The sequence below is a fragment of the Oncorhynchus gorbuscha genome, unplaced genomic scaffold, assembly GCF_021184085.1.
Source record: "Oncorhynchus gorbuscha isolate QuinsamMale2020 ecotype Even-year unplaced genomic scaffold, OgorEven_v1.0 Un_scaffold_5945, whole genome shotgun sequence".
NCBI lineage: Eukaryota > Metazoa > Chordata > Actinopteri > Salmoniformes > Salmonidae > Oncorhynchus > Oncorhynchus gorbuscha.
The window spans coordinates 1-23,169 of record NW_025749646.1 but is presented as its reverse complement, the minus strand read 5'-3'; the positions used below and the strand labels follow the sequence as shown (position 1 = coordinate 23,169).

Here is a 23,169-nt window from a genome sequence, read left to right as displayed (position 1 = left end):
GCTATAAGGTTTCTCTCCTGTGTGTGTTCTCTGGTGTGCAGGCTGCCAGATGTAGCAAATCTCTTCCCACATTGATCACAGCTATAAGGTTTCTCTCCTGTGTGTATTCTCTTGTGCAGAGTCAGACTGCCAGATGAAGTAAAACTCTTCCCACATTGATCACAGCTATAAGGTTTCTCTCCTGTGTGTGTTCTCTGGTCTCTGGTGTAGAGTCAGGGTGCTAGATGCCAGATGAAGCTAAATCTCTTCCCACATTGAGCACAGCTAAAAGGTTTCTCTCCTGTGTGTGTTCTCTGGTGTACAGTCAGACTGCCAGATGAAGTAAATCTCTTCCCACATTGATCACAGCTATAAGATTTCTCTCCTGTGTGTGTTCTCTGGTGTTCAGTCAGCTATTTTCTCTCCTGCTCAGATGTTTGCCAGATGTAGCAAATCTCTTCCCACATTGATCACAGCTATAAGGTTTCTCTCCTGTGTGTGTTCTCTGATGAATTTTAATGCCTGATGATGTGAATCTCTTCCCACAGTCAGAGCAGCAGTGAGTTCTCTTCCCTGTGGGTCTCTGTGGGTGTTTATTGAGGTGTTCTGATCTGGAGAGACTCTTCTCTGCCTCGTCAGCGTCATGAGGTTGTTGAGGCTCCCCAGAGGATCCACGATTGTCACGTCTCTCTCCTGTGTGAACAACAAAGTCAGACAGATGATTAAAGGCCCACAACAGCGATAATCCAGGGTAAAGGTTGATGCCAACAGCATAGCCATGATGTTGTACAACAATTGATGTCTGTAATGAATGTTAAAATTGTCTTAAAATGAGCAAGAAGTCATATTTTGTCTTGTTTTCTCATTAGTAGTAACATCTAAGATTGTAGACTAGAAATAAGTTATTCATGTTGTTGAAACTCTAAACAGTGTGGTAGAAGACTTTTGGTCTACAATACAGGCCCCTTTGTGTTTTCTAAAATTGCGGCACGAGGGCAAGTTGATTGCATAAACTCCTCCATGCTAATGACGAAACCACTAGTTATGGATATCGTATATCTGGTGTGACAAGAGATGAAAAGAATCTGCCCACTCCATCAAGCAATGGGGACAGCAACACAGGGCATTCACGGGACCTCATGGAACCATGGACCACACCTGCAGAAACTGGACAACAGGGGGAAGCAGAGGAGATACCTATCATAGACTTCTCCCAGTTGACGCTTGACATGCCACCTACGCCGCCTCAAGTGGTAGAAACAACCAGCTGGTATCATTAAGTAGAATCAGCCAACAGTAACACGGAAGCAGCAGAATGGGAGTTAGTAGTGCATGACCTAGATTTAGAATAAGAAGCTTCCATTTAGACACAGGTCTAAGATGACGTAATAAGCAATCTACCGTCCCAGTGTAAGCACTCAGTGTAAGCAATCTACAGTCCCCGAGTAAGCACTCAGTGTAAGCAATCTAAAGTCCCAAAGTAAGCAGTCCTACAGTCCACTCAGTGTCAAGCAATCTAAGCGGCAGTGCAAGCAGCAGGGCAGTGTCAGTGTGAAAGTGTGGTTTAGCCACAGCTCCAGAAACTTGCGAACTCCCCCTGTAAAAAGGTATATAAAGAGAACAGAGATCATAAGAGAGGCATGATCCTCACTGACATATGAGACAGACTTCATATGGAGAATCATCATAGGTACATTTACTATTGCACTATACGCTTTTTGTTAGACTAGAACCAAATTTGAAACACAGGGGTCTTGACACCTCTTGATCACAGACAAAGCGGCAGTCAAACAGTGAGACATCAAGTACAGATGTGATTAGCAATACAAGGAAACAGCCAAGTACCAGTTACAATATATTGAGTCTATAGACAGAGTTGGAAGTGAATAGTATTAGGATATATGCTTTTTGTTAGACTAGAACAATATTTGAGAACTGGATAATTTTGCCTAAGTACTTATTGGATCACTATCTGAAGCTACTTGGTTGAACTTTGTGAACCCGAAACTGAGTCTCTGAAACACAGGGGTCTTGACACCTCTTGATCACAGACAAAGCGGCAGTCACACAGTGAGACATCAGGTACAGATGTGATTAGCAATACAAGGACACAGCCAAGTACCGGTTACAATATATTGAGTCCATACACAGAGTTGGAAGTGTATTAAGATATTGGAATTCGGAATCTAGCGTTAGTGCTGTGAGAATACCAATTACAGGAAAGTGACCAAGGGGCTGAGCATTTAAGGTAATTGAACTATTTTTGCTATTTAGTCAATATTGTTAGAAGTGTTAACGCATTTAAAGTTTTGCAATATTATCTAGCATAGCTTAAAGCATTAAGGATTGATTGAGCATTATTGATGTATTAGGAAACTGTAGAACCATTGAATTGTAATAATGTGTATAAGACAAAAAACAGAGTGATTTAATAAAAGCTTGAAACTTTGACAACTAGGCCAGATTAACAATCTGGAGAGCAAACGCCTTTAACACTCTCACTGAACAGAAAGTGACCCTGGTTATAGGTTCAAGTGATTGCACTAAAGAATATTTGGGGCGGCAGGGTTGCCTTGTGTTTAGAGCGTTGGACTCTAGTAACCTGAAAGGTTGCAAGTTCGAATCCCCGAGCTGACAAGGTACAAATCTGTTCCTAGGCCGTCATTGAAAATAAGAATTTGTTCTTAACTGACTTGCCTAGTAAAATAAAGGTAAAATTAAATATAAAAAATGTCATTGTGTGGACAATAATATATTTTTAGGAGAGTCAAAATATATAACAATACTAGTTTCCAAGTGACTACTAGCTGATGAGCATAATACCCAATAGAAGAAGTTATTAGGTATTGATATATACAGAGGTAAAGAAACTTGAAGGTAAGGAAATATAGGAGGAATCCATAACACTCAGAATATTTAAATAGGAGTATATCTATCCAAGACCTCATTCGAGACCGGAAAATAAGGGAGTGACAACGTGAACGAAGGAACAAACCCAACTCACGCGAAGGGCCATTACGAAGAAATAGAAGGGTTGGTAGGGCCGCACACCTAGGCCCTTGTTACACTGCAGTAACTAAAATCCTAAAGTACTCTGCCCTGCCAGAAGACGGGGTAGAGGCATTTGCTGCAGGTATTGGGCAAAAGTCAGCACCGTGACACTGGTAATGAGGAAACCACTAGTTATGGATGTAGTATAACTGCTAATGAGGAAACCACTAGTTATGGATGTAGTATATCTGGTAATGAGGAAACCACTAGTTATGGATGTAGTATATCTGCTAATGAGGAAACCACTGGTAATGAGGAAACCACTAGTTATGGATGTAGTATATCTGCTAATGAGGAAACCACTAGTTATGGATGTAGTATATCTGCTAATGAGGAAACCACTAGTTATGGATGTAGTATATCTGCTAATGAGGAAACCACTAGTTATGGATGTAGTATATCTGCTAATGAGGAAACCACTAGTTATGGATGTAGTATATCTGCTAATGAGGAAACCACTAGTTATGGATGTAGTATATCTGCCAGGAGCAAAAATGGTGGGCAAAGATTTGAGTTATTCACAATGTATTCTGAATGTGAATGGGGGAAAACTCAGGGGAGTAACCTCCATTTCCACATTTCTTAAGGTTTCACACTAGATTATAATTGTACATGCTCCTTTGAATGTCCCAGTTAATATAATGTTTATTAGTATATTTGGACTTAAAAACACTTAAACCAGTAAAATGTTTCTAAATCAGCCTGACAATGAGGGTTTTACACTGTTTGCCAAATTGGCCCATTGTTTCACAACAACAAATATAGGAAAAACACCTGAGAAAAAAATCCAATCCAGGAAGTTCTCTGAAATTGAGCAAAGTTGTGTGCAAACAGACTCAGCCCCTATAAATGAAGATACAGTTATAAACATCAATTTGGCTATGTTGGCTGGCAGTGGGTGCGTGGTCCTTCTGTCTTTACCAGAGTAATGAATGAAGAAGCACTTTGGCGTTGTTGCATGTTGTGATGTTTGTCATGGACTGTCATTCAGAAAATGATTTCCTGGACAGCTGATGATAGAATGTATGCACACTAAACAGCTACAGTATTAAGAATTATGTGTAATTATTGAAGAACTGCGTTAATGACATATCCATTTGGGTGTTGTCATAAATGTTGCACTTTCAGAATCACTGGATTTTGCAAACTCTGAAATTATTTAGAATTTCTGTGCCCATGAAAACTGTCAACCATCTTTAGAAACTTGTTTGAGGCTTCAACTGTGAAGGGGGGCTAAATAAGAGGGAATGAGTCAGAGGTCTGCCAGCAGCCACAAGCTGGTTACGTGCATTCACATGAGAGGTAGCTCTCGTTTCATTTGCTTTTCTGAAGAAAAAAAAGTTATGTTAAAAACATCCTTAAGATGTATTCTATTCATCGTTTGACATGTTTCTACGGACTGTAATGGAACTTTTGACATTTCGTCTGCAACTAGTGAAAGCGCTTCGTGAGTTTTGATTTGTTTACCAAACGCGCTAACAAAAGTAGCTATTTGGAAATAAATTATGGACATTTTCGAAAAAAATCAAACATTTATTGTGGAACTGGGATTCCTGGGAGTGTATTCTGATGAAGATCATCAAATGTAAGTGAATATTTATAATGTTATTTCTGACTGCACAATATGGCGGATATCTTTTTGGCTGGTTGGGTCTCTGAGCGCCGTACTCAGATTATTGCACGGTTTGCTTTTTCCGTAAAGCTTTTTTGAAATCTGACACAGCGGTTGCATTAAGTAGAAGTTTATCTATATTTCCATGTATAACACTTGTATTTTCATCAACATATATAATGAGTATTTCTGTAAATTGTTGTGGCTCTCTGCAAAATCACCGGATGTTTTTGGAACTACTGATCATAACGCGCCAACGTATAATGAGATTTTTTTTATATAAATATGAACTTTATCGAACAAAACATACATGTATTGACTAACATCAAGTCCTATGAGTTATCTGATGAAGATCATCAAAGGTTAGTGATTCATTCTCTCTCTATTTCTGCTTTTTGTGGCTGGAAAAATTGCTGTGTTTTTCTGTGAATTAGTGCTGACCTAACAATCGTTTGTGGTGCTTTCGCTGAAAAGCCTATTTGAAATCAGACAATGTGGTGGGATTAACAACGAGATTACCTTTAAAATTATATAAGATAATTGTATGTTTGAGGATTTTTAATTATGAGATTTCTGTTGTTTTGAATTTGGCGCCCTGCACTTTCACTGGCTGTTGTCATATCGATCCCGTTAACGGGATCTCAGACCTAAGAAGTTTTTAACCAGGTAGGTCCAGTTGAGAACAAGTTCTCATTTACAACTGAGACCTATCACCACTGATAACCGACCATTTCTTTAACAGGATCTCAGCCCTAAGAAGTTTATAACCAGGTAGAAACCAAGACTGTTTTAACCAGGTAGGCCAGTTGAGAACAAGTTCTGATTTACAACTGCAACCTGGCCAAGATAAAGCAAAGCAGTGCACAACAAACAACACAGAGTTACACGTGGGATAAACAAACATACAGTCAATAACACAATAGAAAAATCTATATACAGTGTGTGCAAATGGAGTACGGAGGTAAGGCAATAAATAGGCCATAGTAGCGAAGTAATTACAATTTAACAAATTAACACTGGAGTGATAGATGTGCAGATGATGATGTGCAAGTAGAAATACTGGTGTGCAAAAGAGCAAAAAAGTTAATAAAAACATGGGGATGAGGTAGGCAGTTGGATGGGCTATTTACAGATGGGCTGTGTACAGCTGCAGCGATCGGTAAGCTGCTCAGATAGCTGATGCTTAAAGTTAGTGAGGGAGATATAAGTCTCGAACTTCAGCAATTTTTGCAATTCGTTCCAGTCATTGGCAGCAGAGAACTGGAAGGAAAGGCGGCAAAATGAGGTGTTGGCTTTGGGGATGACCAGTGAGATATACCTGCTGGAGCGCATGCTACGGGTGGGTGTTGCTATGGTGACCAGTGAGCTGAGTTAAGGCTTTACCTAGCAAAGACTTATAGATGACCTGGAGCCAATGTGTTTGGCGACAAATATGTAGCTAGGGCCAGCCAACAAGAGCATACAGGTGGCAGTTGTGGGTGGTATGAGGAGGTTTAGTGACAAACAGATGGCACTATGATAGACTGCATCCAGTTTGCTGAGTGTTGGAGGCTATTTTGTAAATGACATCGCCGATCCTTTTTACGAGGGTATGTTTGGCAGCGTGAATGAAGGAGGCTTTGTTGCGAAATAGGAAGCCGAATCTAGATTTAATTTTGGGTTGGAGATGCTTACTTTGAGTCTGGAAGGAGAGTTTACAGTCTAACCAGACACCTAGGTATTTGTAGTTGTCCACATAGTCAGAACCGTCCAGAGTAGTGATGCTAGTCGGGCGGGCGGGTGCAGGCAGCGATCGGTTGAAGAGCATGCATTTAGTTTTACGTGCGTTTAAGAGCAGTTGGAGGTCACAGTAGGAGTGTTGTATGGCATTGAAGTTCGTTTGGAGGTTTGTTAAGTTTGTTAGTTGGTGAAACCAGGCGAGTCAGTCATTTGAGAAACCAAGGCTGTTGAGTCTGCCGATAAGAATACGGTGATTGACAGAGTCGAGAGCCTTGGCCAGGTCGATGAAGACGGCTGCACAGTACTGTCTTATCGATGGCTGTTATGATATCGTTTAGTACTTTGAGCGTGAAGTGAGGTGCACCCGTGACCAGCTAGGAAACCGGATTGCACAGCGGAGAAGGTACGGTGGGATTCAAAATGGTTAGTGATCTGTTTGTTAACTTGGCTTTCGAAGACATTAGCAAGGCAGGGCAGGATGGATATAGGTCTAACAGTTTGGGTCTAGAGTGTCACCCCCTTTGAAGAGGGGGATGACCGCGGCAGCTTTCCAATCTTTAGGAATCTCGGACGATACAAAAGAGAGGATGAACAGACTAGTAGCCACAATGGAGGCAAATAATTTTTGAAAGACAGGGTCCAGATTGTCTAGCCCAGCTGATTTGTACGGGTCCAGCTATTGCAGCTCTTTCAGAACATCTGCGATCTGCGACCAGCCGTAGAGAAATGCTTATTGAAATTCTCAATTATCGTGGAGTTATCGATGGTGACAGTGTTTCCTAGCCTCAGTGTAGTGGGCAGCTGGGATGAGGTGCTCTTATTCTCCATGGACTGTTACGGAACGTTTGGACGTCAGGTTTTAGTGAACGCACTTCGTGACTTTGGAAATGTTTACCAAACGTGCTAACCAAAGTAGCTAATTGGACATAAATAACAGACATTATGGAACAAATCAAGCATTTATTGTGGAACTAGGATTCCTGGGAGTGCATTCTGATGAAGATCATCCAAGGTAAGGTGAATATTTATGATGTAACTCCAACATGGCGGAGAAATTTTGTTATATCTGAGTGCCGTCTCAGATTATTGCATGGTGTGCTTTTCACGTAAAGTTTAATAAAAATCTGACTCAGTGGTTGCATTAAAAAGTGTATCTTTAATTCTATGTAAAACATGTATCTTTCATCAAAGTTTATGATGAGTATTTCTGTTATTTGGCGTGGCTCTCTAAAATGTCTCTGGATATTTTGGAGCCATTTCTGAACATGGCACCAATGTAAGCCGAGATTTGTGGATATAAATATGCACATTATCGAACAAAACATACATGTATTGTGTAACATGATGTCCTATGAATGTCATCTAACGAAGATCATCAAAGGTTAGTGATTCATTTTATCTCTATCTTTGGCTGGGAAATGGCTGTGTTTTTCTGTGATCTAACATTAGTTATCCTGGGAACTAACATTACTCTGAGACTAGTTATCCTGGAGGAAGACAAAGGAAAGGGATCCCACAGTAGTTGTCTGTTATTGGTGTAGAGGGGACGACAAAGGAGAGGGATCCCACATGTGGATTGGAAGATACAAATTATCATTATTACTGGAAAATATTAATTTAAAATCCAGGAATTTTACAACTTCAGCCCTCTAGGTCATGCCAGTAGGTTGCATCTCTCTAGGTCATGCCAGTAGGATACAGTAGGTTGTATCTCTCTAGGTCATGCCAGTAGGCTACAGTAGGTTGCATCTCTCTAGGCCATGCCAGTAGGTTACATCTCTCTAGGTCATGCCAGTAGGATACAGTAGGTTGTAACTCTCTAGGTCATGCCAGTAGGCTACAGTAGGTTGTATCTCTCTAGGTCATGCCAGTAGGTTATCTCTCTAGGTCATGCCAGTAGGATACAGGTTGTAGGTTGTAACTCTCTAGGTCATGCCAGTAGGTTGTATCTCTCTAGGTCATGCCAGTAGGCTACAGTAGGTTGTATCTCTCTAGGTCATGCCAGTAGGTTGGTTGTATCTCTCTATCTAGGTTGTATCTCTAGGTCATGCCAGTAGGCTACAGTAGGTTGTATCTCTCCAGTAGGGCTTAGGTTGTAAGGTCATGCCAGTAGGCTACAGTAGGTTGTATCTCTCTAGGTCATGCCAGTAGGCTACAGTAGGTTGTATCTCTCTAGGTCATGCCAGTAGGGTCATGCCAGTAGGTTACAGTACTCTCTAGGTCATGCCAGTAGGTTACAGTAGGTTGTATCTCTCTAGGTCATGCCAGTCTAGGTTGTATCTCTAGGTCATGCCAGTAGGTTGTAGGTTGTATCTCTCTAGGTCATGCCAGTAGGTTGTATCTCTCTAGGTCATGCCAGTAGGTTGTAACTCTCTAGGTCATGCCAGTAGGTTACAGTAGGTTGTAACTCTCTAGGTCATGCCAGTAGGTACAGTAGGTTGTATCTCTCTAGGTCATGCCAGTAGGCTACAGTAGGTTGTAACTCTCTAGGTCATGCCAGTAGGCGAATTCTCGTCTACAGTAGGTTGTACAGGTAGCCAGTTGGCTACAGTAGGTTGTATCTCTCTAGGTCATGCCAGTAGGTTACAGTAGGTTGTATCTCTCTAGGTCATGCCAGTAGGTTGTAGGTTGTATCTCTCTAGGTCATGCCAGTAGGCTACAGTAGGTTGTATCTCTCTAGGTCATGCCAGTAGGTTAGGTTGTATCTCTCTAGGTCATGCCAGTAAGTAGGTCTCTCTAGGTCATGCCAGTAGGCTTACAGTAGGTTGTATCTCTCTAAGTCATGCCAGTAGGTTGTATCTCTCTAGGTCATGCCAGTAGGTAGGTTGTATCTCTCTAGGTCAGCCAGTAGGTTACAGTAGGTTGTATCTCTCTAGGTCATTGTAGGTTGTTCATCTCTCTAGGTCATGCCAGTAGGCTACAGTAGGTTGTAACTCTTTAGGACACAAAAGACAAATGCTAGTAGTCATGCCAGTAGGATACAGTAGGTTGTACTTCAAAGAAAAAAACAATAATAGCTAGGAATGCCAGTGCAGTAGGTTGTAGGAAATACTCTCTAGGTAATGCCAGTAGGTTACAGTAGGTTGTAACTCTCTAGGTAATGCCAGTAGGTTACAGTAGGTTGTACTCTCTTTTCCAGGTCATGCCAGTAGGAAATACAGTAGGTTGTAGCAGTCTCTAGGTCATGCCAGTAGGTTACAGTAGGTTGTATCTCTCTAGGTCATGCCAGTAGGTCAATCAACTACAGTAGGTTGTATCTCTCTAAGTCAGGTCATGCCAGTAAGCTACAGTAGGTTGAAGCTTCTCTTTCAGGTCATGGCTCAGGTTGCATCTCTCAGGTCATGCCAGCTGGTTACATGCCTCTAGGTCATGCCAGTAGGATAGTAGGTTGTATCTCTCTAGGTCATGCCAGTAGGCTACAGTAGGTTGTATCTCTCTAGGTCATCCAGTAGGCTACAGTAGGTTGTAACTCTCTAGGTCAATGCCAGTAGGTTAGGTTGTATCTCTCTAGGTCATGCCAGTAGGCTTCCTGGTGTACAGTAGCTGTCAGCTCACCTGTATCTCTCTTTTCCCGTAGGTCATGCCAGTAGGTCTACAGTAGGTTGTATCTCTCTAGGTCATGCCAGTAGGCTACAGTAGGTTGTATCTCTCTAGGTCAAAGCCAGTAACTCCTCAGTCACGCTGTAGGGATAAAATTGACAACTGGGCAAGGCTCTCATCCACAGCCAGTATGCAATGACAGTAAGCTGCTCTTTTAGTTGTATCTCTCTAGGTCATGCCAGTAGACTACAGTAGGTTGTATCTCTCTAGGTCATGCCAGTTTAGGTTGTATCTCTCTAGGTAAATGGCCAGTAGGATCTTCTGCCAAGTAGGTTGTAACTCTCTAGGTCATGCTAGGTTGCATCTCTCTAGGTCATGCCAGTAGGCTACAGTAGGTTGTATCTCTCAAATAGGCTCATGCCAGTAGGCTACAGTAGGTTGTATCTCTAGGTAATTTTAGTAGGCTACAGTAGGTTGTATCTCTCTAGGTCATGCCAGTAGGCTTACAGTAGGTTGTATCTCTCTAGGTCATGCCAGTAGGCTTACAGTAAGTTGTATCTCTCTAGGTCATGCCAGTAGGTTACAGTAGGTTGTATCTCTCTAGGTCATGCCAGTAGGCTACAGTAGGTTGTATCCAAGTGGAAACAATTATCAATTTAATTTGGAAAGTGTTGAATTTGGTCAACAACAAAATGAATGGCTTATTTGCTACATGAAGTTTACTTGAACCAACAGAAGTTTCGTAATGCTTAAGTTGTTATGTGGACACGTGACATACCGACAACTTTGATTAAAACACTATATGAGTTGTCTCCAGATCGATATGCATATTCATGCTAGTAGCTTAGCATCTCTCTCCATTGAATACAGGCGGTTGACCACAAGAACCCTCATAGAATATAAACAATAGATTACAATAAAAAGATGAATCCACCAATCCAAAGACAGGATAGGAGGAGCTTGACAACCCGCAGTGCCGCTTTGTGGACATCAACTCCCCTTGTTATGGCGGAGAGACATCTTGTCATTATATCCATAATCTTTGGTGTAGCCAACCCAAATCTCACATGGCACTATTGGGGGGCACGGTGTGTAGTAAAACATCACTACACGAAAATCACTACATGCAGTGCTCCCCAGTCTGCGGTCAGCAATTATCAAATATATATGTTAAGTCACTTTTTGGAAACGGAACGAAGAAAACAAGGGGTAGCTTGCTCTCTACGTCGTCTGATTCTAGACATCAGTCATCCTCCCAGGGCCCTCCGTTGAAGAGGTATTGACCAGCCAACTGCGAATATCCAAAATTAACAACAAATTTAAGGCGGTACTTACTGGTGTTAATCAGATCTCCTACCTCCACCTCTTCATCTTTCAATGTGACAGTAATCTCCCCTTCCTTCTCCACTCCAAAAACTGCATCCTCCTCTTTCCCTTCCTCTTCTTTTACTGTAACATCCTCCTCCTTTTTCACTCTGAACGCGTCTTCCTCTTCTTCTTTCACTGAAACGTCTTCCTCTTCTTCTTTCACGGCAACAGCCTCACCCTCTACTTCTTGTTTTACTGTGACATTTTGCTCTTCTTTAGCAGGGGAGTAGCTTAGTGACCGCATGGTCAGAGATGTTAGCTAGCTAGGCTAATGCTAACTTATCCAGCCCGCTAGCTGACTAATAACTACACCATAAATATGAAATTAAATCTGATAACTAACTAGACGATAGAAGTGGGTTTAAAACACAGTGGCTAATATACACTAAAGCGTCTAAAGAGCTTTATTGGTTCGTCTATTTTGTCTAGCAAGCTACCGAGGTGTCTGACTAACTGTTGCTGCTGATGAAAGAAGAGTTCCGTCCACTACATTATACGTCACACCAGCAGCATCGCCTTAAATTCCCAGATCGCCATCTGCTGACTGGAGTGGGTAACGCAGTTGAGTAAAATGTTTATTTTATCTTCAGATAACAAGTTAAAGTGTAGGAAAAGCTTACAGTCAGTTTTTACTCACCAATGTAACAATACAGTGTTCAGGTTAAAGACTTAGTAACAGTGTGGTTAAAGACTTAGTAAGCTAATTGTAATCACGATATGGTTACCTATAAGTACAAACAATGTTTTTGCGTTATTACATATTTATTAACTTATTTTGTGACTCTTCCAAACTACACACAATGCAGTATTTCTCAACGTCATATGGATGATCTTCTCTGTGCTACTGAGTTTGTTTGCCAGTGTAACGGTGTAACGAAGTTACATGTTTAAAATATTTGTATCCTCTATTTAACGAGGCAATTCATTTAAGAACAGTGCCTTAGACCGCTGCCCCGCTCGTGTGATAAAGGTATAGGATTCTGGGTAATCCACAGCAGATTTATGGTGAATTTGAAAATTGAGTGGTCCTGGGATAGAAATGTATAAAATTGACATTACATCATTAAATCCACCATTAAATCCACGTTTTAAATCATACATTAGCGATTTATGTTTTAGTAACTACTGTTGTTGGTTTGGTGTCAAGTCAGCCTCTCTTTATATGTTATTTGCCAAATCTCTGTTTTCCATGTGGGTTTTATGCTAAAGATCCCTCTTTCAAATTGGTATCTAACTGGAAAATGCATCTTCTTTTAGGAGTGCTATTTTTACCCTGTCGACTACTGATCATTCATCCACACTGTGTGTCTCATCAATGCAGGTCATTTATGACAAATGTATAAAGTACATGTTTTATAAACTCATGAAAAACAGCCAGTTTATCAGCCCGGTTTTGTTAGTTTAGGTGTATTATACTTCTTCGCCACCAGAGGGGGACTTTGAGTAATATTTCAGGTTAATTTGATAATTTTTTGATACTAAAATGGATGACAGTTTATTCTGATGTAGTGAATATGAGACACATGGAAATAATGTATTTAATTTATTATAGTAAATTAGGAATTAGTAGGAATTGTTAAATCCACTATACGATCACAATGACTTTGATAGACATTTCAACTGTTTTTTTGTTAGTATATTACAGGGCAGATGAATGTAGAATTGCTGTGGGAGTGGTATTTATATCCCGTCACTACTGATCATTCATCCATACTGTGTGTGTCCCATCATTGCAGCTTTGGAAATAAATTAACTATCCATTCATTGCTCCTTCCTGTGTTGACTCACTGACTTGAGAGACCAGGAAGGTCACACTAGGTCGATACAAAGCTCAAGCTTGCAAACGTTAAACACACCTCCATCTCCATTAACTACATCACACCTGCCCAGACCCACTAGAACACACCTCTATCTCCATTAACTCCAAACACCTGCCCAGACCCACTGTTACCTTATCTCCATTAACTCCATCAAACCTGCCCAAACCCACTAGAACACACCCCCATGACGCTGAGGCTTCGTTTCATCGAACAACCACCTGATTGGTTGGTGCTTGTTTGACACTGCAGGCGACTGCCAACTGACGGATCTTCAAATCACCTTACATCATAAATAACCACTCATTATTATTTAAGCAGTGTGTCCCTTTATCAGCATTGATCAATGACTTTTGAAGATTAATTTTCTCCCATCATTCTCTATGATCTTTTGATCTGCAAACACGTTTCAGTTTTGTTAGTTTGGTTCAAAATGGTCTCCTGCTGGTCTATAATTTTTATTGTTGATCACAATTGTCTGGACAACATTCAAATGCTAATTGTCTTTATTCCATCACTACTTTTCAGCATGTTTTCTGAAATCAGACTCATAGTTTTAAACATTTTCAGCCTGACAAAATACATGTTTTATTATTCCATGCCTAACCATTAAATAGCTAAGTATTGCCAATACTATTAACAAAGGGCATATAGCTAACATTTGGTTTTGATTTTCATATTTACAATTTATTTATTTAACATTTAGTAATCATAATTATTTATGCAACCAGCTGACCATTTTTGGGTAAAATTATATTGACAATGTTGCCCTGCTTTTAGAATATCAGGATTCATTCTCAATGTGCTAACCCAAATGCATGACATTGGGGACTGGGCCCGATCCAACAACATGCCTATTGAGTGAACCCTGAAAGAGAGCGAGAAGTAAGGTTAAAGTTACTTTGGATATTTCAGGAGTTGTTTGCTGATTGTCATCACAGGGAATGGGCAGTCAAACAGTTTTACTTTAGCCACCTGACTTTGCCATTCTCACAATTTATTTTTAATGTAATTTTCCAAATATACAACTGTGAGACTTTGCATTGGAAAAATTTTTATTTATCTTTTTATAAACAATACAAAACATACAAACGACAGCTCAAAAACATGTGTACATCACACCTTCCCAGACCCACTAGAACAACCTCCATCTCCATTAACACTTCACACCTACTACCTTGAACACACATTTCCATTAACTACATCAGACCTACCTGGTCTATAATCAATTTTATTCACAATCTGACATCACTACAGTATGTATTGACAACATTCAAATGCTAATTGTCTTTATTCCACTACTGAAGAAGCATGACTGAAATCACCTCATATTTTAAACATTCAGCCTGACAAAATACATGTTTTATTATTCCATGCCTCAAAATTATTAAGTATTGCCAATACATATTAACAAAGGGCTAGTGATACATTTTTTTGATTTTCAATTTACAATTTATTTATTTAACATTTAGTAATCATAATTATTTATGCAACCAGCTGACCATTTTTGGTGGCTATTTAAAGTTATATTTGACATAGAAGCTGTTTTTCAGTCTCCTCCCTGCTTTGATGAATATGACATGATAGATTCAGGCAGTCTCAATGTTGTTGTCCCAAATGCATGACATTGGGGACTGGGCCCGATCCAACAACATGACTATTGAGTGAACCTGAAAAGGGCAGAAGTAAGGTGGAAAGTTACTATGGATATTGCAGGAGTTGTTTGCTGATTGTCTCTGCAGTCAAACAGTTTTGCGTTTAGCCAGTGCGTTGCCATGGATCACAATTTATTTTGACTGCACGTTTTTTCCGGATGGAGACTCATTGGAGAGTTTTTTTTTTGTTCCAAGGGGATGAGAGTTCTGAAGCTAAAATGCTTGTGCTTCTAGTTCCGACAATGCAGTAATAATCTAACCTAACACTTCCACAACTACTACCTTGTACACACAAGTGTAAAGGGATAAAGAATATGTACATAAAGATATATGAATGAGTGATGGTACAGAACGGCATAGGCAAGATGCACCACGCCTAGCAGACTGGTAATGTAGGGTATGTAAACAAAGTGGCATAGTTTAGAGTGGCTAGTGATACATGTATTACATAAAGATGCAGTAGATGATATAGAGTACAGTATATAGATATACATATGAGATGAGTAATGTAAACACAGGCACTATTTTAACATAGTGGAAGATACACTGTTTTATCATACTAAGATATGTTTTGCTTTTGGACATATTTGTTCATTGGTTTTGCTAGTCTGTTGATTGCCAGTCATTGGGTTCATTTGTCTTACAATATGTTCAAATCAAATCAAGCTTTATTTATACAGCACATTTCAGGCACGGATACAAACCAACGGGTTCACAGGAAAAAACAATGAAAATAAACAGAAATATTTAGTACACAAACAATAATAACTGAAAGACTAATGAGCATTCTTAGAAATGCCATTGATTAAAATATTATTTGGATGCAATATCCAACCCAAAAATATTAGCTTGTTTTTTTAGGAGGGGTTCTGAAAGACACTGAGGGTGTCGACTGAAAATTGACTAGTAACAACAACTGGGACCTAAAAGACACCCACCATGAGACCCACTATAACTGTGGCTCCTTCCACCTTCAAAGAATAGGCAAGAGGGCCAACCATGGAGAATAGTAAGACACTTCATTATTTCTATAAACGTATCGTTTGTCCTTGTGGGTCCGTTCATGTTTTTCAGCATAAAGTACTCTGCAGCCACTTAGTGTGGTGTGGACACCAGGTGAAGACACCTGTAAACACAGGGTCAGTTTTAACTACCTTATTTTCTCAATAACAGTCTCTCTCCTTCACTTCATCCCTCTCTCCCCTTCTCCCTAAATCCTCTAGGTTATATCAGCTGTGTCGGTGAACCCCTCCTGCATCAGAACTGGCTACATAGAGGACACAGCATGATCAGAGGTGAGAGGTCACTTGGTCAGGACAACAGGAAGTATTATTAAAGAGATGCTTTACATTGAAATACAGATAGATAGAGATGATCAGTCAGTTTATATTATACCCAGAGTTAATTAATGATCCCAGGTCAGTTTATATTATACAGGAAGTATTATTAAAGAGATGGTTTACATTGAAATACAGATAGAGATGCAGTAGTCCCAGAGTTAATGATCCCAGGTCAGTTTATATTATACAGGAAGTATTATTAAAGAGATGTTTACATTGAAATACAGATAGAGATGCAGTAGTCCCAGAGTTAATGATCCCAGGTCAGTTTATATTATACAGCATTTCACCTCCTGATTGATGATTAATTAACAATGTTAGATTAAAAAATAAATACACAAGGCTTAAACATGCTCACTCTCTCCATCTGTCTCTGGTCTGCAGGTATGTTTTGATGTGAGAGGATGCCAACCCCCAGTCCCATCATCGCCACCTCACCTGCTTTTAAGATAACAGTGTCTCTAGTCGGCCCAATGGTTATGTAATTGTGATGAACTGAGAGAACAGTTATGTAGCACTGTGATTCATTAATCATGTGCTGCCTTCCCTGCTCCTATGTGTTTACCTCTTTCCCTTTCTGTCTTTAACACCTCTCTCTCCTCCTCCTCTTTCCCTTTCTGGCTTTAACACCTCTCTCTCCTCCTCCTCTTTCCCTTTCTGTCTTTAACACCTCTCTCCTCCTCCTCCTCTTTCCCTTTCTGTCTTTAACTGTCTTTCTCCTCCTCCTCTTTCCCTTTCTGTCTTTAACACCTCTCTCTCCCTCTGTTTTTATAATACACAACAGATGTGGATTGATGGACAGATTGAACTTGTATTTATAACACTTGGATAATGAGCTTTTCAATAAAGCGTTTCACATTCTCTACTGGTTGAAATGAAGTGTAATGTGATGAAATACTCCACCTATCCTGTGTTTATCAGATCAATGCAGATGAAGGGCATTAGATGTTGAGATGAACCGGTGTTAGAGTATTTACATGATGCATAGGAAGTGTAGTGTTTAAAAAATATATATTTCTGTATATATGAATTAACTAGTTAAATCCTGTTTCTAGTCTATTAATCACAATGTGTAACCATTAATGTCCCAGGACCAAGATTGGTAAACACTGTTGAAGTGTATAATTGTAATACATACATGCAGACAAGGCGTCATTCAAAGACAGGAATTTGATCACCTCAAAGACATTCATACCTAAACTGCACATTAATTTGCCAAGATAGAGTACATGATCAGTGAATATATTAAATGTACAGGCTACAATGTGGGGATCTCATGCATGGTAATAACTACATGTATATTTTGACTTGAATCCTTGTCAAAACATGGTATTATATTCTACTACATTAATGTCATTCAGACTGTTTTGAAGTTGATACAACTGGCTATGATAGTTGAGGTTCATAGCTAGGTTCTGAACTAATATGTATACCAAACATTTGGGTCCATACACAGATCGAATAGATAGCTAGCTACACATCCATGGGCATACAGGGATTTTAATCATCCACTGCACAGTCATCCACTGCACAATAACATACGTTATTTCATCTATCTGCATGGCTATTAGTTCAGAACCTAGCTATGAACCTCAACTATCATAGCCAGTTGTATCAACTTCAAAACAGTCTGAATGACATTAATGTAGTAGAATATAATACCATGTTTTGACAAGGATTCAAGTCAAAATATACATGTAGTTATTACCATGCATGAGATCCCCACATTGTAGCCTGTACATTTAATATATTCACTGATCATGTACTCTATCTTGGCAAATTAATGTGCAGTTTAGGTATGAATGTCTTTGAGGTGATCAAATTCCTGTCTTTGAATGACGCCTTGTCTGCATGTATGTATTACAATTATACACTTCAACAGTGTTTACCAATCTTGGTCCTGGGACATTAATGGTTACACATTGTGATTAATAGACTAGAAACAGGATTTAACTAGTTAATTCATATATACAGAAATATATATTTTTTAAACACTACACTTCCTATGCATCATGTAAATACTCTAACACCGGTTCATCTCAACATCTAATGCCCTTCATCTGCATTGATCTGATAAACACAGGATAGGTGGAGTATTTCATCACATTACACTTCATTTCAACCAGTAGAGAATGTGAAACGCTTTATTGAAAAGCTCATTATCCAAGTGTTATAAATACAAGTTCAATCTGTCCATCAATCCACATCTGTTGTGAATTATAAAAACAGAGGAAGAAAGAGGAGGAGAGAGAGAGGTGTTAAAGACAGAAAGGTAAAGAGGAGGAGGAGAGAGAGGTGTTAAAGACAGAAAGGGAAAGAGGAGGAGGAGGAGAGAGGTGTTAAAGACAGAAAGGGAAAGAGGAGGAGGAGAGAGAGGTGTTAAAGCCAGAAAGGGAAAGAGGAGGAGGAGAGAGAGGTGTTAAAGACAGAAAGGGAAAGAGGTAAACACATAGGAGCAGGGAAGGCAGCACATGATTAATGAATCACAGTGCTACATAACTGTTCTCTCAGTTCATCACAATTACATAACCATTGGGCCGACTAGAGACACTGTTATCTTAAAAGCAGGTGAGGTGGCGATGATGGGACTGGGGGTTGGCATCCTCTCACATCAAAACATACCTGCAGACCAGAGACAGATGGAGAGAGTGAGCATGTTTAAGCCTTGTGTATTTATTTTTTAATCTAACATTGTTAATCATCAATCAGGAGGTGAAATGCAAAACTGACCTGGGATCATTAACTCTGGGACTACTGCAGCTCTATCTGTATTTCAATGTAAAACATCTCTTTAATAATACTTCCTGTATAATATAAACTGACCTGGGATCATTAACTCTGGGACTACTGCATCTCTATCTGTATTTCAATGTAAAGCATCTCTTTAATAATACTTCCTGTATAATATAAACTGACCTGGGATCATTAACTCTGGGACTACTGCATCTCTATCTGTATTTCAATGTAAACCATCTCTTTAATAATACTTCCTGTATAATATAAACTGACCTGGGATCATTAACTCTGGGACGACTGCATCTCTATCTGTATTTCAATGTAAAGCATCTCTTTAATAATACTTCCTGTTGTCCTGACCAAGTGACCTCTCACCTCTGATCATGCTGTGTCCTCTATGTAGCCAGTTCTGATGCAGGAGGGGTTCACCGACACAGCTGATATAACCTAGAGGATTTAGGGAGAAGGGGAGAGAGGGATGAAGTGAAGGAGAGAGACTGTTATTGAGAAAATAAGGTAGTTAAAACTGACCCTGTGTTTACAGGTGTCTTCACCTGGTGTCCACACCACACTAAGTGGCTGCAGAGTACTTTATGCTGAAAAACATGAACGGACCCACAAGGACAAACGATACGTTTATAGAAATAATGAAGTGTCTTACTATTCTCCATGGTTGGCCCTCTTGCCTATTCTTTGAAGGTGGAAGGAGCCACAGTTATACACCTGAACCTGCTTACTGCACAACACAATCCAACAATCAGATCGATACATGAGTGTGTAGTTGTGGGTTATAGGGTGTCTAATTGTTCTACATTTTTTACAATATGGGTGATTTAAAATAGCCTGTTTTGTTTTTTGCACAGACATCACACCCTTACCTAAACAGCACCCTCACCTGAGAAGTAGAAATCAAAGGGAGAGAAACTGGGAATGGAATAATTGCAGTTAACATAGCTAAGTAAATGGAAGAATAATCTTATTGCAATGTGAATGGCTCTTAAAAGAGCCTTTGGTTGTGCATAGTGTAGTCTATGGTGTTGCCAGGGAACAGCACCCTCTTTGAAGAAGTAGGAGGTGAAGATCTCCTGCACACGGATTGCCTCTCCTGCTGCGTTGTTGGACCCATCCTTTTGTTTGTCTTTTGTTTTCCTCTTAGGCATGTTTAGTGGGTCTCATGGTGGGTGTCTTTTAGGTCCCAGTTGTTGTTACTAGTCAATTTTCAGTCGACACCCTCAGTGTCTTTCAGAACCCCTCCTAAAAAAACAAGCTAATATTTTTGGGTTGGATATTGCATCCAAATAATATTTTAATCAATTAGTCTTTCAGTTATTATTGTTTGTGTACTAAATATTTCTGTTTATTTTCATTGTTTTTTCCTGTGAACCCGTTGGTTTGTATCCGTGTCTGAAATGTGCTGTATAAATAAAGCTTGATTTGATCTGAACATATTGTAAGACAAATGAACCCAATGACTGGCAATCAACAGACTAGCAAAACCAATGAACAAATATGTGCAAAAGCAAAACATATCTTAGTATGATAAAACAGTGTATCTTCCACTATGTTAAAATAGTGCCTGGTATGTACGTTTAGTATCACTTTTCAACCAACTCAGTTCATTTGTTGAAACTGAAATGTTTTGAAATCAACAATATGTCAAAGGATTCAACTACTGGATCAAACAGATCAATCCCACTTTTCCAGTCTGCTGAAGGCGTGGTGGAGAGGTAAACACCACCCCCTGCTCTACCAGGGGCTTGAGGTGGTCTCCCACAGCTCTGCTTATGTCATGTTCTGTGGCCTTGCCGTTCCATTTCTTGACTGCCCCTGCAACACAGAAACACATTTAGTCATATTATATAGATGCACAATCGAGAGCATCCTGTCGGGCTGTATCACTGCCTGGTACGGCAACTGCTCCGCCCACAACCGTAAGGCTCTCCAGATGGTAGTGAGGTCTGCACAACGCATCACCGGGAGCAACCTATCTGCCCTCCAGGACACCTACACCACCCGATGTCTCAGGAAGGCCATAAAGATCATCAAGGACAACAACCACCCGAGCCACTGCCTGTTCATCCCGCTATCATCCAGAAGGCGAGGTCAGTACAGGTTCATCAAAGCAGGGACCGAGAGACTGAAAAACAGCTTCTATCTCAAGGCCATCACTGTTAAATAGCCACCACTAATATAGAGTGGCTGCTGCCAACATACTGACACAACTCCAGCCACTTTAATAATGGCAATTGATGTAAAAAATGTATCACTAGCCACTTTTAACAATGCCACTTAATATTTTTACATACCCTACATTACTCATCTCATATGTATATGTATATACTGTACTCGATACCATCTACTGCATCTTGCCTATGCAGTTCTGTACCATCGCTCATTCATATATCTTTATGTACATATTCTTTATCCCTTTACACTTGTGTGTACAAGGTAGTAGTTGTGGAAGTGTTAGGTTAGATTATTACTGCATAGTCGGAACTAGAAGCACAAGCATTTTAGCTTCCAGAACGCTCATCCCCTTGGAACAAAACAAAAACTCTCCAATGAGTCTCCAATACGGAAAAAACTTGCAGTCAAAATAAATTGTGATCCATGGCAACGCACTGGCTAAACGCAAAACTGTTTGACTGCCCACCCTTGAGACAATCAGCAAACAACTCCTGCAATATCCAAAGTAACTTTCCACCTTACTTCTCGCTCTCTTTTCAGGGTTCACTCAATAGGCATGTTGTTGGATCGGGCCCAGTCCCCAATGTCATGCATTTGGGTTAGCACATTGAGAATGAATCCTGATATTCTAAAAGCAGGGCAACATTGTCAATATAATTTTACCCAAAAATGGTCAGCTGGTTGCATAAATAATTATGATTACTAAATGTTAAATAAATAAATTGTAAATATGAAAATCAAAACCAAATGTTCACCCCTTTGTTAATATGTATTGGCAATACTTCACTTAATGGTGAGGCATGGAATAATAAAACATGTATTTTGTCAGGCTGAATGTTTAAAATATGAGGTGATTTCAGTCATGCTTCTTCAGTAGTGGAATAAAGACAATTAGCATTTGAATGTTGTCAATACATACTGGAGTGATGTCAGATTGTGAATAAAATTGATTATAGACCAGGTAGGTCTGATGTAGTTAATGGAAATGGAGGTGTGTTCTAGTGGGTCTGGGCAGGTGTGATGTAGTTAATGGAGATGGAGGTGTGTTCTAGTGGGTCTGGGCAGGTGTGATGTAGTTAATGGAGATGGAGGGAAAACATGTGTTCTAGTGGGTCTGGGCAGTCCTGGCTAGTGTGAACCCTGGTCTCTCAAGTCAGTGAGTCAACACAGGAAGGAGCAATGAATGGATAGTTAATTTATTTCCAAAGCTGCAGTGATGGGACACACACAGTATGGATGAATGATCAGTAGTGATGGGATATAAATACCACTCCCACAGCAATTCTACATTCATCTGCCCTGTAATATACTAACAAAAAAAAACAGTTTAAATGTTTATCAAAGTCATTGTGATCGTATAGTGGATTTAACAATTCCTACTAATTCCTAATTTACTATAATAAAAATAAATACATTATTTCCATGTGTCTCATATTCACTACATCAGAATAAACTGTCATCCATTTTAGTATAAAACAATTATCAAATTAACCTGAAATATTACTCAAAGTCCCCCTCTGCTGGCGAAGAAGTATAATACACCTAAACTAACAAAACCGGGCTGATAAACTGTGTTTTTCATGAGTTTATAAACATGTACTTTATACATTTGTTATAAATGACCTGCATTGATGAGACACACAGTGTGGATGAATGATCAATAGTCGACAGGGTAAAAATAGCACTCCTAAAAGAAGATGCATTTTCCAGTTAGATACCAATTTGAAAGAGGGATCTTTAGCATAAAACCCACATGGAAAACAGAGATTTGGCAAATAACATATAAAGAGAGGCTGACTTGACACCAAACCAACAACAGTAGTTACTAAAACAAAAATCGCAAATGTATGATTTAAAACGTGGATTTAATGGTGGATTTAATGATGTAATGTCAATTTTATACATTTCTATCCCAGGACCACTCAATTTTCAAGTTCTCCATAAATCTGCTGTGGATTACCCAGAATCCTATACCTTTATCACACGAGCGGGGCAGCGGTCTAAGGCACTGTTCTTAAATGAATTGCCTCGTTAAATAGAGGATACAAATATTTTAAACATGTAACTTCGTTACACCGTTACACTGGCAAACAAACTCAGTAGCACAGAGAAGATCATCCATATGACGTTGAGAAATACTGCATTGTGTGTAGTTTGGAAGAGTC

At 39.7% G+C, this 23,169-nt stretch overlaps 1 protein-coding gene and 1 long non-coding RNA gene across 2 annotated transcripts; one reads left to right on the top strand and one right to left on the bottom strand.

Moving 5' to 3' along the window:
- Positions 1–388: 388 nt before the first annotated feature.
- Positions 389–11,741, bottom strand: LOC124029269 (zinc finger protein with KRAB and SCAN domains 1-like). The gene is made up of 2 exons (XM_046341038.1): positions 11,237–11,741; positions 389–672 (listed from the first exon to the last, which is right to left on the bottom strand). Exons 1-2 carry the CDS (start codon positions 11,511–11,513, stop codon positions 389–391), a joined length of 561 nt encoding a protein of 186 aa, XP_046196994.1. The 5' UTR covers positions 11,514–11,741.
- A 3,964-nt stretch (positions 11,742–15,705) lies between these two features.
- On the top strand, positions 15,706–16,942 carry LOC124029270. The gene is made up of 2 exons (XR_006837751.1): positions 15,706–16,036; positions 16,466–16,942. It is a non-coding gene; the product is annotated as an uncharacterized LOC124029270 (long non-coding RNA).
- The last annotated feature ends 6,227 nt before the right edge of the window (positions 16,943–23,169 follow it).

What these genes read in the sequence shown, in the direction of transcription:
- LOC124029269 (XM_046341038.1), bottom strand. Translation starts at nt 11,513, where the DNA reads ATGCGGTCACTAAGCTACTCCCCTGCTAAAGAAGAGCAAAATGTCACA. An exon ending in AGGAGATCTGATTAACACCA is followed by an intron (nt 673 to 11,236) that starts GTAAGTACCGCC and finishes TTGTTCACACAG; the next exon opens with GAGAGAGACGTGACAATCGT.